The sequence below is a fragment of the Sarcophilus harrisii genome, chromosome 3 (assembly GCF_902635505.1).
Source record: "Sarcophilus harrisii chromosome 3, mSarHar1.11, whole genome shotgun sequence".
In the NCBI taxonomy this organism is placed as follows: Eukaryota; Metazoa; Chordata; class Mammalia; order Dasyuromorphia; family Dasyuridae; genus Sarcophilus; species Sarcophilus harrisii.
The window spans coordinates 167,586,566-167,604,561 of NC_045428.1; the positions used below are offsets into that span (position 1 = coordinate 167,586,566).

At 33.2% G+C, this 17,996-nt stretch overlaps 1 protein-coding gene across 2 annotated transcripts in view; it reads right to left on the minus strand.

Annotated features, from left to right (window-relative positions):
• RASA3 (RAS p21 protein activator 3) overlaps nucleotides 1–17,996 on the minus strand; it is a 274,639-nt gene that overhangs the window by 136,219 nt on the left and 120,424 nt on the right. For both annotated transcript variants that reach the window (XM_031958761.1, XM_031958760.1), the window contains exon 3: nucleotides 12,146–12,249. In XM_031958761.1, coding sequence (XP_031814621.1) covers nucleotides 12,146–12,249 — 104 coding nt within the window. The remainder of the gene's footprint in view (nucleotides 1–12,145; nucleotides 12,250–17,996) is intronic.

Genomic DNA, 17,996 nt, shown 5'->3' on the forward strand with positions numbered 1-17,996 from the left:
GCTATTAAGCTGGTGGTATCATTAACAGATATAGGGAAGCTAGAAGGAAGTAGAGATTGAGGGGAAAGGATAGGATGATGAATTCAATTTTGGTGACTCTGAGATGCTGATAGAATGTCCAGATGAAATCCATCAAGCAACTAGAAATGGGCATCTGGAATTTAGGAGAAAGGCTAGAAATATAGAGTTGGGCATCATCTATATAATAAGAAATGATAAAGTTAAGAAAGTCAATGATATCATCAATGAAGAATGTGCAAGAATTAAGGAGTCTCAAAGGACATAATTTTAGCTAATGCCCATGTTTAAAAACTGTCAGAAGAAATAGGGCCAAGGAAAGGAACAGACTGTATTGATGGCCCAATTGAGATTAGATAATATAAATTAATAGTAAACTTAATCAATTCACTTTTGCAAATGTTTCTGGCAACATTTCATATGTCTAATACAGAGTAAGAATTGCTGGAGGTTCTCTAAGCTCAAGGACTGGCAAAGGCAATGACATGAAGGATTTTAGACTACTAAAGAATATGGTGGCAGTTGTTAACAGTGAAGTCTGTGCTGATTTGTAGACTCAAAGAAATGAGAAAGGAGATCATCAGCTTTAATAAAGGTCTGAAGGTCAAGATAGAAATAAAGAAAAGATTTTAGCTGCAGAAAGAGAGGTGAGATAGAAGGATAGAAGTTATCATCAGAACTGAGGAATTTAACATTTGAGAAGTTGGAAGTAGAGGAGCTGTTTGTTACTCCTGATAAGATTCTAAGTGTAGCTATAACAGTGGGTGAACAGATCAGGGTCTATTCTAATTGGAATCAAGGAGATTGAAGAACCAGCAATGTCATCAAATTAGAGCAATGACTATGGAGACAGAGGACTTGAATATATTTACTCTTTTTAATATACAATTTTATTTATTCTTTTTTCTTAGTGGTATTTTATTTTTCCAATTACTTGTAAAAACAAATTTTAACATTCAGTTTTAAAAATTTGAGTTCCAAATTTTCTCCTTCCCTCTCTAATCTTCCCTTTTTTTTCCTAGGATGGTAAGCAATTTGATTTGACTATCTATTCTTAAAAAAGATTCTTCCCTTCTCTGTAAAATGAGGGGGTTGAGCTCCCTAAATCTTCTTTTCAATTCTAAATTCTTTAAAGGCACTATGAACGATAACAGGTAGAATAATAGGATAAACAAAGATACCAACTAAATAATCTAAGGGAGCTGCCAAACTGAAAAGAAATAAATAGATAAAAATCTTATGAAGATTAGTTTATTTTTAATTTTTGTATGCCCATGAAAGTCAGCTTTATATGATCTCTGAATAGAAACATGATCTCAAAGCCAGAAAGTTCAACTTCCATTTCTGACACAATACTGGCTGTGTAATAATAGGAATCGCCACTTAATCTGTCAGTATTAGAGTAAGACTTTAAGACTGTTGAGTTGGAAACAGTGTTCTGATTTTTACTGGTGGAGGAAGTTTCCCATATGGGAGTCCCCTATACTATACTATCCTATACTATACTGTTCTATACTAAAGAAATCATATGTCCAATCTCCTATGCCTACCATCCAGCACATAGTCTGACATATAAGAGGTTCTTAATAAATGCTTGGTAATTGATTGTTCAAAGATGAAGAAAGAGAATTCCAAAGCTCTAAACATGACAAAAACAAGGATAGTAGGAGATTAGGAGTAAAAGGAATAAACTAACCTCAAAAGAATAGAGGTCATCATGATAAAGAGAACAAGGAAATAAAGAACATGCTATTTGATATCTCCATCTTATTCCAGAAGTTGGAGGGAAGTGGAGATAGAGGAGGAGTACACAAGAATCATTGTACCTCATGAAGAAGCCTTCATTATGAATGATAACAAGGATGGAAGTGATCTCAGGAGAAAGTCAGGTTCAAGTTGTTATTATTCACAGAAATTGCAACAATATTCATTAAACATATTTAAATTTTATTGATGTTAATATTAGCAATTAACACATTTGTATAATTATATGTTGTATAATTAATATAAACTATTAATGACAATACATAATTAACTTTATATGGAATATAATAATAATAATGATTATTATTATTATAGAGCAGCTAGGTGGTATAGTGATTAGAGAACTGGGTCTGTAATCAGGAAGATCTAATTTCAAACTTGGCCTCAGAGACTCTAGCTGTATGTCTCTGGACAAGTCATTTGACCTTGGTTGCCTCAGTTTCCTCATCTGTAAAATGAGCTAGAGAAGGAAATAGCAAACCTTTCTAGTATCTTTGCCAAGAAAACTCCAAAAGGGGGTCAGACACAACTAAAATTACTTAATAACAAAAATAATAATAAATAAAATGAAATATGGAAATCTACTTTTAATGATGAAGATGATGGTGATAATAATAACAATATTGTAGTAGATAGAGCTGACCTATCTCAGGACCAGAAAGACTTGGATTCAATCTTATTTTCGACACATATTACCTGTTGCACTCTGTATACATCATTTACTTGACATCTCAGTGATTTAAAAAAATTCTCTAAAACTTTAAATTGCCAACATAGCAGTAACATCTAATAGTAGAGGAAGTTTTCTCATCTAGGAGTTTTCCATTTAACAATAAAAGCACAGGTCTAATCTTTACCTATAAATACCAGATGTAAAAACTGCTTTACATTTATTTGCATAATACTTTAAAGTTTACAAAGTACTTCCCTTCCCAAAAGACTGTTGAGGTAGTAATATAGTAATTATTATTATTCATAATTTATAGACAAGAAAAGGAGACAGAAAAAAAATGATAGAAAAGATAATGAATGTGTCCAGTTCTCTCTGCATATACTAGAATGGCTTCTTACAATAGATCTCAAAACACTTTTTCAGTAGGACATTCAATAGAATAGTTTCTAATCCCAGAAAATTCTATATTTCACGAACCTGAATGAATAAAAGAGATTAACAAGGAGAAAAATAGAAAAAAAAAAGAAATGTGATTGCAATTTAGAATATTTAAAGTCAATTTCTCTTCCTTGAGACACAGATACCCACCATGTTGCAAATTAAGAACATCTGTTTACAAGTAGAGTTGAATAAGACAATTTTCGCAGTCAAGAGACAAACCTCCACCCTATGTGTTCCTGTACGAATCATTTTTCCTATTTAAACTTGAGGAAACTGAGTTAAACTGAGATAAACTCTCAAAAAGTCCTCTCAAGGATCAAATGAATGAATGAATGCATGTAAAACCCTTGGCAAACCTTATAAAACAATATAAACATCAGCTAGCATTACTACTACTACTATTATCATTATTATTATTATTGCCATTATATTTTTGAATAGGGTTTTCCAGGGTTAACTATATAACAATTAACTTTTTAAGTACTAACATAATACTGGAAATCTCCAGGTTAGAAAGTTAAACTTAGTGGATATATCCATACTCTCAAGTTTTGGATACACAAGATTTTCTGAGTGCCACAACTAATCATACAATCTCCAAGACATAAGAGACCTCAGATGCCATTTAGTCCAAGCTATTCTCAATGCAAGAATTCTGTCTACAAAACCCATGACTATTGACTATCTGATCATGTCCAGTGGCAAAAAGCTCTTCTATTCTTGGACAGCTCCAAGAACTAAGAAGTTTGTCTTGATTCAAAATCTGCCTCTCTGCTGCAATTGTACTTAATTCTACCAAGCAAAACAAGTCAATTCTTCCTGGGGATTAGACCTTATTTGGAAAAAGATCTAAGATGGTCCCTGTGATTCTGAATAAGGTTTTTTAGCAAATCAGTCAAGCTAGGAAACTTTAATTCAATAGCATCAATATTTCTATTAAAATGACTATAGGCATAGATTCAAAATTCATATTTCTATAGGACAGCCTTTTTATAGATGGGCTAGAAAAAACTTCTTTAGCAATTCCTTTCCAAATGCTTTCCCACATTTGAACTATGGGCTGAAAAAACTTTTCTGCGGACAAGAGACTGTTTTCCTTTTTATAAATCCTATGAAACATTCTTTGATATATTACAGAATACAGCTCTTCAAGGACAAATTACATTCCTTGGCTAGAGCTTAGGTGGCATTATCTTGGCAATCAGCAGCTGCTGAATTATGGTAATTTGTATAGTCATTTACCAGGCCACTAAAGACAGCGTAACAATGGAAATACACAGAAATACGAAACTGCAACTCCCAGTTTAAAACATACACCATAAATAAAAAAGGCATTTCAGGAAAGGAACAATGGGGCCACTTAAAAATTCATGTCCTCTTACTTCAAAATTAGCTAATTTACAGTGTGTTGGCTCTCTCTTTTTTCAGCTTCTCCACTATATTAAGCAACTAAAACACCAACAAAGAGTAGGACCCAAAGGACCTGGAGTTTAATGATGACAATAGGAGGAAGGAAAGGGAATACAGCTTACTAGGTACCAGGCATTGTATACTTTACAAATACTATCTCATTTGATTTTCACAACAACCCTGAGAGGCAGATGTTCACACAATTGGTAAGTGTCTGAGGCTGTATTTGAACTTAGATCTTCCTGACTCAATACTCAATCCACTTCACTATCTGTCTATACAATAATATTAATAAGAATAACAACAATAGATTTTATATATCACTTTGCAAAGTGCTGTATATCAGTTTTTTATATATGTAATGGGAATTTACATAAACATATAAATGTATATATACACATACACACACATGCACAAACACACATACATATCTTATTTGCAAATGCTTGTATTGCTTGATCTAAGAATTCCTAAGCAGGTGTTAGCATTTACTAAAAAAAACAATCTTATTTAATTTAAACAACAGAATTTTTCAAAAATGTTCCAAATGTGTTGGTTCTTTGCCGATGGGGCAAAAATGGAAAACAGATCATTAAAACACAAGCTTCTACCTGTCTTGTGGAATTTAATGAATTGTCCTTAAAAGAACTCATAATTTTCCATTTTAAAAATTATCTTATGCATTTTCACTTTTAGGACTAATATGTCAGTTATACATCAGTGTGTGCTAATATGTGTATATATATATTTCGTATTTTCCTTCAGAGATACATATGAAAATATGAAATATACATAGGAATTTTTGTTTTATGATATAATCATGGATTATCAAGGATATCTCTGGGCCTGTGTGTCAATAGGGAAAGAATGGGGCTCTAAAACTAAGCCCACTTTCTCATTCAAACTCATTCATGTTTTCCATCTACCAAGATATGAGAGTCCTCTTCCTAAACTTTTTCCTTCTCCAGAAGTGTCATCCTGCCCAAAATTCCAAGAGAAATTCAATCATCTCTACAGCATCTCTAAATCTCTTCTTTTTATATGTAAATATCTTTAGGAGGAATAACTCTTCAAGTCACTAACACCTTCAGTAAATTCCTTTATTAGATTACTTTTCTTATGAATAAGAAGAGCACTGAGCAAAATAAAAACAGGTGTGGGGGAAATGGAAGAGAAAAGGGGAAAAAACACAAGAAAAATGAGGAGATAGAGAAAATAACCTTTTCTCATCTCAATTTATTGTTGGATCATAGTAAGAACATGAAGAGGTTTTACAATGGAACTCCACTAATTTTACTGAAGGGGAAACTGAGGCCTAGGGAGATGAAGTAATCTGCTTACAACTATACAAAATATAAGTAGCTATACAAAGAGATAGATTCAAGAGCTCATCTTTTTTTATTGTTCTTATTATGGTTTTTTATATACAAAACATATGCATGGATAATTTTTCAATTTTGACTCTTGTAAAAACTTCTGTTTCAACTTTTCCCCTCCTTCCCTCCACCACTTCCCCTAGATGGCAGGTAGTCCCATACATGTTAAATATGTTAAAGTATATGTTAAATACAACATATGTATACATATTTATACAGTTATCTTGTTGCACAAGAAAGATCGGATTTTGAAAGAACATAAAAATAGCCTGAGAAGAAAATAAACAAAAATGCAAGCAAATAATAACAGAACGAGTGGAAATGTTATGTTGTGGTCTATACTTATTTCCCAGTGTTCTTTCTCTGCTGTAGCTGGTTCTGTTCATTACAGATCAATTGGAACTGATTTGGATCCTCTCATTGTTGAAGAGAGTCATGTCCATCAGAATTGATCACCATATAGTATTGTTGTTGAAGTGTATAATGATCTCCTGGTTCTGCTCATTTCACTTAGCATCAGTTCATGTAACTCTCTCCAAGCCTCTCTGTATTCATCTTGCTGGTCATTTCTTATAGAACAATAATATTCCATAACATTTATATACCACAATTTATTGAACCACTCTCCAATTGATGGGCATCCATTCAGGTTCCAGTTTCTAGCCACTACAAAAAGGGCTATCACAAACATTTTTGTACATATGGGTCCCTTTCCCTTCTTTAATATTCAAGATCTAGTCTTTGACTCTAAATGTAGTAGGTATATCAACTACTCTCCTCTTTTTCTCATAAAGCAAGAGATGAATGAAACTTTAGAAATCATCAATCTTTGGCTTCATACATAAAGAAAACAAAATGCATACATTTTAAGAGATTTATCCAAGATCATACAAGCAGTAAGAAGGAAAGCCAGATCTTGAGTCCACTTCTCACCGCAAATCCAGAGCTCATTCTACTATAGCCTAGTTTCTTAAATTGACCCCATCTGGGATCTCATAACTGAATGTGGGGTTGCAAAATTATGATTTACTATCAGCACATGTTTGATTTGTAAGCATATTTTATATACCTCTATGCTCAAGATAAAAATGTCTCCAATGAAAAGGGGACACAAGTGGGAAAAGTTTAAGAAGCCCTGTACTATAGAACCTGGGTCCAACCCTGTTTTTAGAAGTATTCTTGAAAAAAAAAGAAAAAAAAAAAGAGAAAACTAGTTCTCATCTCCAGAAGTTCCAGACTAAACTGAATTCCCCAGGATCTCCTCAAGCTAGATATGTATCTTAGAGTCTCTGAAGCTTCAAGTCTTACCTGCAATTTTATATTAGTTATATATCAAATTGAGAATCCCCAAACTCATTCTAAAATCATTATGAAAACAGCAAACGGATGTTAAAAAATACTCCTCACTCTCCCTACACAAACACACATTATTAAATAAAATGTGTCCACACCACAACTAAAATAAAGTAAATAAAGTAAAAGGATACGAACCCCAAAGAACTGCTTTTCATAGAATATTAATGCAATTTCAGATTATAAAATTTCAAAACCATCTGGAATTTTTATCTTAGCAGACAGAGAGTTTTCACTTAGACACTCCCAATCAAAGGCATCTGTTCATGGGTTTCTCAACAAAGGGTTTGGATACATTTTATTTATGTAAAGAACTATAGCCACTTTGAGAGTTCACAATCTCATCAGATTATAAATAAAAGCCAATTCTTAGCATAATGAAGAATATGGACAATCCTGCTTATTCTCTCATCAGGGAAATACTTGGTGACAGTCTTTGACAACTTAGAAATAATCAACAGAGAGAAGACACCAGAAGATTGTCTTCAGTTTTCCTATTCTTTAAACCTTAAGATCAGCTAGTCCACCCAGTATCCTCAAATTGTCTAGTTCTGTTTTTCAGGAGAAAAGGAAATACAGTATAGTGGGTACTTCAAACATGTTATTGGTTGGATAAGTCACTAATATTTTAGTATGAAAGAACAGAGTGCTGAAGGTAGATAGATCTGCAGATATTACCACGTTCAATTCACCCTGAGACAACTGATGCCCACAGAACAGGAGTTATTTGATTTCCTGTCAGGTAAAACACATTTTCTCAGAAAAAAAAAAGTCATTAGTTTAGAATCCCCAAGAATCTATTTATAAGCATCTACCTGCTAGGTACTGGGGATTAATCAGCCAGTAGAGTGGGCTAAGCACTGAAGACAAAGTCACAAATGAAACAAGCTTTACCCTCAAATAGCTATCTTTTAAATAGGTGAGGAAATGAATATATATTAATATGTACATAAAAAACACAGATGAATATTATTATAATAATACATTTATATAGCACTTTAAGGTTTACAAAGTACTTTTTTTACAACCCGGGAAGTCAGTGCTTATATTATCCCTATTTTATAGATGAGGTATTAAAGTACTTTGGTGAGAGAGAACATATCAACAGCTGGGAGAATCAGAAAAGATTTAATGTGGATTCTTCAATTCATTGATTCTGGCCTCCTGGTTGTTCCACAGATAAGACATTTTTCTGTTCTGGATACTCTTTCTGGCTGTCTCCCATGCCTGGTATCCTCTCTGTTCAAACTATTGACTTCTGTGGTTTCCTTTAAGTCCCAACTAAAACCCTACCTTCCATAGGAAGCCTTTCCCAACCCCTCTTAATTATGGTGCTTCCTATCTTTTAATTATTTCCTATTTATTCTGCATATAAATTTGCTTTGTAATATATTTGTTTGTTTGTTGTCTCCATTAGATTATGACCTCTTTGAGAACAGGATTTTGCCCTGTTTTGTATCCTTAATGCATAGTACAGTGCCTGACACATGCTGTTTAATAAATGTTTATTAATTGAGTGGTTCAATAATTGATTATTCAAGCTGACTCTTGGGAAAAAAATAGGGATCTCATGGTAAAGAGGCAGTGAATACACTAACATATCTAGCTTGAGGAGATCCTGGGGAACTCAGTTTAGTCTGGAACTTCTGGAATACACAGTGAATACAAGAAATGATGATGGAAGATAGAGTTGCCTACATGGAACAGTAATCCAATATGACTGAACTGCAGAGTTCAAAGATGAGAGTGTAAAATTTCTAAGAAATATAGAATACAAAGACGAAAATTCTCTGCCTTTAAATAATTTATATACCACCATCCCACATTTGTTATGTACAAATATGTGCCTCATTCTGTGAATATACTCTATTAACTTTCAGTTAGGAAGTGAGTAGCCACTGGTCCTTTAGAATTATTAGTTGATCACTCTATTTATCATAATCCTTAAATTTTATAAAACTGTTCAAAATAAACATTATCAGAATAGAAGGAATTTAAAAAAACAACTGGCTTCTCCCATGCCACACTTCATATTGAAAGAACACTCCTATCTGAAAGGAATTAACTATATAGAATAAGGACAAACTGTGATTTCTAGAAAAACTTTTGGCTCCCAGAGGATTCTGATGATATCTCTATATAATCAAAGTGAAAATTGTATTCTATTTTGCCTACATGACATATGAGTGGAACCAAAGCTACACAGAGGAAATATACTACATTTGTAAAGGGTCAGGACTATATTAAAAGCTACAGAATTACCTAAAGAGAAATTATTCAAAAAATAATGGAGCTTCATGTTGTCCAAAAATCCATATGGTCTTCTTTGACAACATGGTAATTTTATTGCCACTATCAGAAACTTAATGGGCTTTACTCTTTGGGTCATGTTCTTAAAAAGCACTTACTCACTCTGAGCACGAGAATAATCTTATTTCTATCTGTATTCCAGTGCCTGAAACATAGCAGGCATTTAATAATTACTGTGGGATGGATTTTCTCTACTTTAACAGTGAGTCATCCATAGCCTATATTTGAATGGATAAATCCTGAGGACAGATATTATTTTCTTTTTTACCTTTGAATTTACAATTCGTAGGAAAAGGACTTACAGACAGAAAACATTTTTAAAATGGGAGTTGAACTGAGGGAAACATTAAATATAGTCAATCATAACAAATCATCCATATCACCAAACAGATCCACAACATGCAAGAAACTACTAGAAGATTGGTGCATTTTATTCCATACTGTACACAGAAAAGATACTGAGTAAAACTTGTGAACGAATGGAAGATACAGCTATCAGATCTCATTATTGTCCGAGCACCCTAAACATGTAGTTTCTCATTTCCGACACAATTTAGCTAGGATTCTCTCTTTAAACTCTCTTGGTATTTAAGGAAACAATGTTCTCCTGTTTGACTCTCCAGACACAGCTCCCAACTTCAGAATGAAACATTCTCCAGGCAGAACCTGACAGCAGGTCTGAATTCTTCACGGTCTCTATATCCAAATCAGAATTAGCTAGTCTCATTTCTCTTCACTTTCACAAATGACAACATTCCTTCAGATCCTAAATAAGTTCTCTATCTCTTCTTCTTTTATCTCACCAAGATGTCCTCTTATTTACTATGGTTTCTGCCAACTTGATACCTGATTTGTCACAAATTAATATCCCCCAAATTTGTTCATTGGTATAAGTTACACAAAAGATTTAATTATAATCAAAAAGGATATAAAAACATGCATATAACTAATGAGACATCACATTTACCATCTGACTAAAACAAAAGGCACTGTACAAAAAAGTCAGGAATAGTGGGTTCTTAAACTGGTTATAGAATCTCTGGATAACCATTTTTACGTCTCTGAGCCAAAGTTTTCTCATTTGCGAGAATAACAAGATGTACCAAGTGATCGAAAGTTATCAAGATACTTTACAAATATCTCATTTGAATCTCACCGAAATCAGCTGAAATAGGAATTAGCAGTATTATGATCCCCATTCTACAGATGGAAAAACTGAGGCTCAGAGAAGTTCGTTAACTTGTCTGTGTTCACATTACTAGTAAAAGTCAAGTTTAGACTTTAGACTTGGGAGACACTGGCAAAGAACCATCCAGCATGGCCTGCCACATCAAAGAAGATGCTATGCTCTATGAGCAAAACAGAATTGAATTAGCTAAAAAAAAAATGAGATGCACAAATTTAGAGAATCCACCCCAAAGGTTCATGCAGACTATTTGTGCTCAATCTGTGGGATGATCTTCCAAGATTTGATCTTGGACATATTGTTAGCCATATTGTATTTTGACTCCAATACAGTGATGTAATTTTAGTCCTCTTCAACAATGAAGAACAATAACCAACCAAATGTCAAAGCTGGGTGTCTGAGTCAAAGTCTTCCTGACACCAAGCCTAGGACCAAATCCATAGCACATACTGTAGAGCAAGAATTCTTCATCTACCTTAGCTACTTAGAAACAGTTTATGGATGAATTAGGAGATTATTTCAAAGGATCGGTCATACAAGTAATTTGCATGTACTTCTCAACAACTTCTTGATTCTGAGATTTTTCCCTTTATAATTCCTAGTCTATCACTGTTTTCAATCTCTCCTTGGCTTTTGGCTGCTTCCCTGCTGCCAACAAACGTAACTATGTCTCCACCCTCAACAAATCTTCACTTCATCCATCCATTCCTTTTCTTCCTACGTATTGTCCCAAATCTCTTCTACCTTTTTCTCTCCTTGAGAAAATTATCTACAATAAAAACCTCTTCCATTTCCTTTCTTTTCATTCTCTTCTAATTCTCTTTAGTCTGGCTAAAGACCTCATCATTCAGTCAAAACTGAGGCCTCCAAAGTTACTAATGATCTTAATTGTCAAATCCATTGGCCTTTCCTTAATTATCAACCTTTTGACCTCTCTATAGCCTCTGGAATATTCTTCTTCTCAATACTCTCTTTTCTTTAGGCTTCTGTGACATTTCTCCACTCTATCTATCTGACCACTCCTCCTGAGGCTGGATCTTCATTCAGGCAATAAACCTGAGACATAGGTATTCCACAGAACTTTCTTTTAGCTCCAATTCTCTTCTCCCTTTATATTATTTCATTTTATCTGATCAGCTCCAGATTCAATTATCAACAATGGTGGTGAATGTCAAATCTATTTAGGATTTTAACTCTGGAACCTCCAAATCTAGTATTTTTTCCAATATGCCATTTTTGAAAAGTGGGTACAAAAGGCTAGAGACTTCAAAACTAGAGGATAAAATGGGAGATTAAAAGGGGGTTTTACGTGCTACCCATCCATCATCTATTCTCTCAAAAGAATCATGTTGGTCCAAGGGGACCTTCCAGCCCTGTCCTAAGACCCTAATGCATCCTCAAATGTTAGATTATCATTAATATATTTTTGACTCTATATCCTCACCCAAGAACAACAGATTCTTTTTTCTTGCCTAGATATGGGAATAATGGAATGAGGGGTAAAAAAAGAGCATTTAAGGCAACATTCACCCCATTTCTGATTCAAAGGCATAAATTCAAAGGCCTATAAGAAAACTGATGACACTATAGAAATTACACCTTTTGAATACATACCTATGATGGAATCCCTTCTGAACACATCTCTATCGAAAATGTAAAAGGACAGGTGCCGAAAACTCCGTGGAATTTCACAGTAAAAGTCTTCTCCATAAAAGGGACTAGGGAAATAATAATAAAATGAACATGAATATAATGCATTATCTATAGGTCTTTAATATGAATATTAAAACCAGCAATTATTAAAAATTATTAATATATTACATATTGGAAGATTGGCTATAGGCATAGAAAAGCTTTTAAATTCATTTTGTGGGTGATTAATCATTTCAAATTCTTTCTGCCCTCATTTCAGGTCTTTTCTTAAGTGGTTTGCCATTTTTAAGCCCATTTTATACATGAAGAAAATGAAACAAACAAGGTTAAGGCAGGACCACACAGTAAGTGTCTCAGGCTGGATTTGAACTCATGAAGATAATTGCTTGACTCTAGACCCAGGACTCTCTCCACTCTTCCATTTAGCTGCTCCATTAAATTCATACTCAACCATATATATAAAATATGTACTTTATTCTTGACAGGCATTCAGTTTCTATTTTTGAATCAGTTAAATTTTCAATTAAATTTGCAACTTTGGTTGCTTTTGGTAAGGGCCTGGAGTCAGGAAGTTCCAGGTTCAAATCCAGTTTCAGATACTTAGTATCTGTGTGACTTTGGTCAAGACATTTAACCTGTCAGCCTTACTTTTTCAACTGTAAAGGAGGCATAGCAGTAGCATCTACATTACAAAGTGGTTGTGAGGATCAAAGGAGATGATATTTGTAAAGTGCTTAGCACATTGCCTGGCACATAGTTGGTATTTAATAAATGCTTATTCCCCTTGCTTATTCCTTTACAGAAAATACAAAATATATGCTGACCCAAAAAGATCCTCCTACATACAGAGTTCATTTCCACTGCCATTAACTCCATTACATGCCTTCCAAGTATTTAAGTGTGATATGAATGAATACATTTGTACTACCACATTTGTTCTCATTGGGGCTGCAAGAAGATCAGAATGCTAAACACTGGTATAGCAGTTGATTCAAAAGCTTTCTAAAATATTCATTCAAGTTTATTTGGAGTGGGGGAAAGGATAACTTCAATAAATAGAGGTTTCTATGGGGTATTTTTCCCCAGCAGTCTCACTGACATATTTCAAAGAGAAATAAAGCATTGCATTTCAAGTGCATGACACTAATCTCTGACATTCTTCCTCTTTCCCTATTATTCCATTTAAACATCCATCCATGTTATTTTTCCTAGAAGAGGTTTCTCCCTTCTGTCACAGATGATCGCCCCCATGAGAAAGCCTCCTACCCTTTAAAGATATCTGCCCAAGGATGAGTCAATCCAACAAATGCAGCACAGATGGAAACTTAAAAATAAATCCCAACTTCTGATTAACAAGCTAAAAGCCAGGAGCCTCTATTTAAGCAAATTGTATTGTTCTGGTCAAGCATAAGATCAAGGTTGTCATTAAAAAAATGCACATATGAAACTCTAGCCCAACATTAAATACTTATGAAATCTACATACTGCTTTTAAGAGAAGATAGGTATATACCTAAGAGTTGATTTAATTCATTATATGTATATGTCCCAGCTAAAATCTAGTAATGTTCCTCTTCAAAGCATGATAAAATAGAAAAATGACTTTTTTTTCCTTCTTTAAAACTGAACCAAGATTCAAACCTTAGCACTGTTACCACCTTGGATAAGTCCCTTACCTTATTAGGGTTCTAGTTTTTTTTTCCTGAAAATGAAGGATCTTAACTATAGTTATCCCTTCCACATAATGGGGATTAAAAGCCCAAGCCCCTATGATCTGGAAAATCTGGATAAAATTTCTTGACCATTCCTTCATACCAGAGTAGTCTAAATAATTATGATATTAAAAAAATAAAGGGTTGATATGCAATACTATACATACATTTTATGCATTTCTGAGTTTCTAAACTTTTTCTCTGTCATCTGCTACCCTTCATGTGTCATCTGAGGCTTCTGAAAAACTCCCCAAATATTTAATTTCTTATACCAGCCCACAATATATAGAAAATAATTAGGGAAAGTCACAATGTGGAAGGGATAACTATAAATGGTTCATTTAATATTATCCAGTTCTGAATTTCATAATTCTTCATTCTACCAATTGAGTTACTTTCCTGGTTTCTCCTTAAGAAAAAAGTAGCTTCTTTTAAGTCTCAGCTAAAATCCTACCTTCTGCCAGAAGATTTTCCCTATCCCCTTCAATAGTAGTGCTTTCCCTTTGAGATTGCCTCCAATTTACCTTGTATGTTAGCTTTTATGCACCTAATTATTTACATGTTGTCTTCTCCACAATGAGAATATGAAATCTTTATGAGAGCAGGGGCTGTTTTTGCCTCTTTGTATTTCCATGTAAAAGATCCTGGATACCAATATAAAACTTTTTTAATCATGAACTTCTAACAGATTATCAAATCTCTTTGGAGTCCAATAATTAAGAATATATGATTATTTTAATAGGATCTAATATTTGCCTATGTCTAGAAAATCATTTCTTCTTGGAGAATAAAACTGATGATAAGATAGGGGAGGCTAGTACTGGACAATACAGTGTTTTGTACATTTAGAAAAATCAATTTACTTACCCTCTCAAAAAAATAACTATAGATTACATCAAGAGAATATAAACTCTGGCAGGTTTTACAAAGGTGGAAAAACTTCAAATACAAGTGCAAGGGAAAACTAAAGGTCTATGTGATATTAGAATCTCATGTCAGTTGCTGAAACATAGGATCATAAATTTTGAGATAAAAGGAACCCCAGAGACAATGTAATCCAATCTTTTATTTTACAGATGAGGAAGCTGGGTCTCTGAAACCCACTCTAAAACTCTGAAAAGCAGGTAAGCAACTTGTCTAAAGTAACACAGAACACATTTATTCATGATTAATTTTATATTAACATAAATGTTAAATCCAATGGATGAGGGAATTAAATTTATCACTGATTATACAATTATGGGCGTCATCAACTTGGCTGAGTCACTGTGTACCCACATTCTCCATCTTTAAAATCAGACCCTATCAAGGACGTGGTAAGATTATGATAATATACCAGCACACACTTAAAAGATTTTTGGAAAAATGATAGCATAGAAATCCAATGGATCTTTTTGATCCATTTGTTTTCTTAGAAAAAGACTAACAAGAAATGATGACAATTCAAGATTAGAAAAAGAAAAAAAAGAGAATATTTATAATGTTTGAGTTTTCCTAAAGAAAAGGCATTATCTGATAAAGGAGGGGATGTGGGAAAATTGGGTCACTGATACTGTTGGTGGATTTGTGAACTGATTCAACCATTCTGGAGAGCAATTTGGAACTATTCCCAAAGGGCTATCAAAGTGTACATAACCTTTAATCCAGCAGTGTCTCTACTGCGTCTATATCCCAAAGATATCATTTAAAAAGAGGAAAGGACCCACATGTGCAAAAATGTTTGTAGTAGCTCTTTTTTGTAGTGGCAAGGAAATGGAAAATGAGTGGATGCCCATCGGTTGGGGAAGGCTAAATAAGTTATGGTATATGAATGTTATGGAATATTATTGTTCTGTAAGAAACAATCAGCAGGATGATTTCAGAAAGACCTGGGCAGATTTACATGACTTGATGCTAAGTGAAATAAATAGAACCAAGAGAATATTGTACACAGAAACAACAAGATTATGTGGTGATCAACTCTGATGGATTTGGCTCTTTTCAACAATGAGGTGATTCAGGCCAATTCCAATAGAATTGTGGAGGAAAGAGTCATCTGCATTCAGAAAGAGGACTGTGGGAACTGAATGTGGATCACAACATAGTATTTTCATCTTTTTTAGTTGTTTGATTTTTGTTTTCTTTTTCATTTTTTCCCTTTTTGAGCTGACTTTTCTTATGCAGCATAATAAATGTGGAAATAAGTATAGAACATTGTTTACATATACTGGATTATTTTCTGTTTAGGGAAAGGGGTGGGGAGAAAGGAGGAAAAAAAAATTAGAACCCAAGGTTTTGCAAGGGTGAATGTTGGAAACTACCTTTGCATATATTTTGAAAATAAAAAGCTGTTATTTAATAAATTAAAAAGGCATTATCTAATATAGTACATATATAATAATGTTATAAAATAAACATTTTAATATTTAATATCATTAAATTATTAAAATTAAAATTAAATTATTAAAATAAAAATAAATATTACAACATAACATGTTGTTGTTCAGTCATTTCAGTCCCATCCAACTCTTTGTAACCCTGTGGATTTCTGTCTCTGGGGCTTCCTTGGCAAAATTACCAGAGTGATTTTGCCACTTCCTTTTCTGGGGGCAAATAGGTTAAGTAACTGTTCAAAGTCACACAAATAGGATGTTTCTGAAGCTGGATTTGAATTCAGGTTTTCCTGATTCCAAGTCTCGTTCTCTATCTACTGCCCAACCTAGAACATAATGCAACATAATATAATATTATATAACATACATAGCATAACATAACTTAACATATCTCCTTATATTAGATCTAATGAACAACATGTTTTAATTTGTTATGCTACATTGTGTTACACTGGAATTGTATTAGATAATACCTTTTATTTAGGAAAGCTCAAACATTATATTCTTTTTTTGTTTGTTTTCCTATTTTTGTAGTAATTTCTTATAAATAATTTCTCCCTCCTATTGAAACTTGAATGCACTTGACTAATGAGTACAACAGGCCAGTGTTGTAGCAAAATATCACATTTCAGATTAAGGAGTTCATTTGCTCAAGACTAACCTTCAACAAGAGAAAAAAAATGAAAAAAATGTGTTTTCTCAATCATGCAACAAGAACTAATAATGGCCACTAGGTTTCATATTATCATGACAAAAATAATTATTACTTAGTTTATAAAAATCTCAGTAATGAATATTAAGGAAACATGCTGGAACAAATTGCTCATTAGATTAATTAGAGAGAATTGAGTCTCATTAATTTTTCTTATTAAGGAAATCTTATTTTTAACATCATTAACAATAAAACCTTAAGTATTGAGAAATTAGTCCAAAATAAATATGGAAAACTATCAAGATGGATGAATAGCTCATACTAATATTTAACAACAAATCACAAAATATTTGTTTGGTTGTAGCGTATAAGAACAGTATATTCAACTATATTTAAAAAAAAATACTTCACAGTGATTTGAACATGTTTATGTGAACTTTCAGATTAGTATTACTATAGTATTTTGTCCTCCACTGAAGTCATCATCTGATAGCAATTCTGGGTTTCAAAGCAGAGCCCTATCAAGTCAGCAAAGATCAAAAGAAGCATTCAATGATGAGATATTTGTAAAAAAGAATTTACCACACGACCTAGCACATAGTAAATATGATTTAAATATTAGCTATTATTATTATTATTACTACTACAGTTATCTCTTCCATATCATGACTTTCACCATTGTGTTTATAATATATTGTGGGTGAGTATAAGAAATTAAATGGGAATTTGAGAGGAGTTTTGCAGCCACAGATGACACACAAAAGCTAGCAATGACACGGAAAAAGTTTAGAAACTCAGAAATATATAAAATAGATGTATATATTACATGTAACATATACATAATTATATATTATATGTTATATTACATATAACAATTTATCATATATCAACATATTTTATTTTAAATACCATAATAATTCAGATCTCTTTTCTGATATGAAAGGAAGGCCAAAAATTCTTTTTTGGCAGATTTTCCAAATCATGGGATTGCCACACCCCTAACACCTGTGATGTGGAAAGGATGACTATACACAACTTCTCCCTTAAGATCAGCTTAATTAAGTTTAGAGAAGCTCA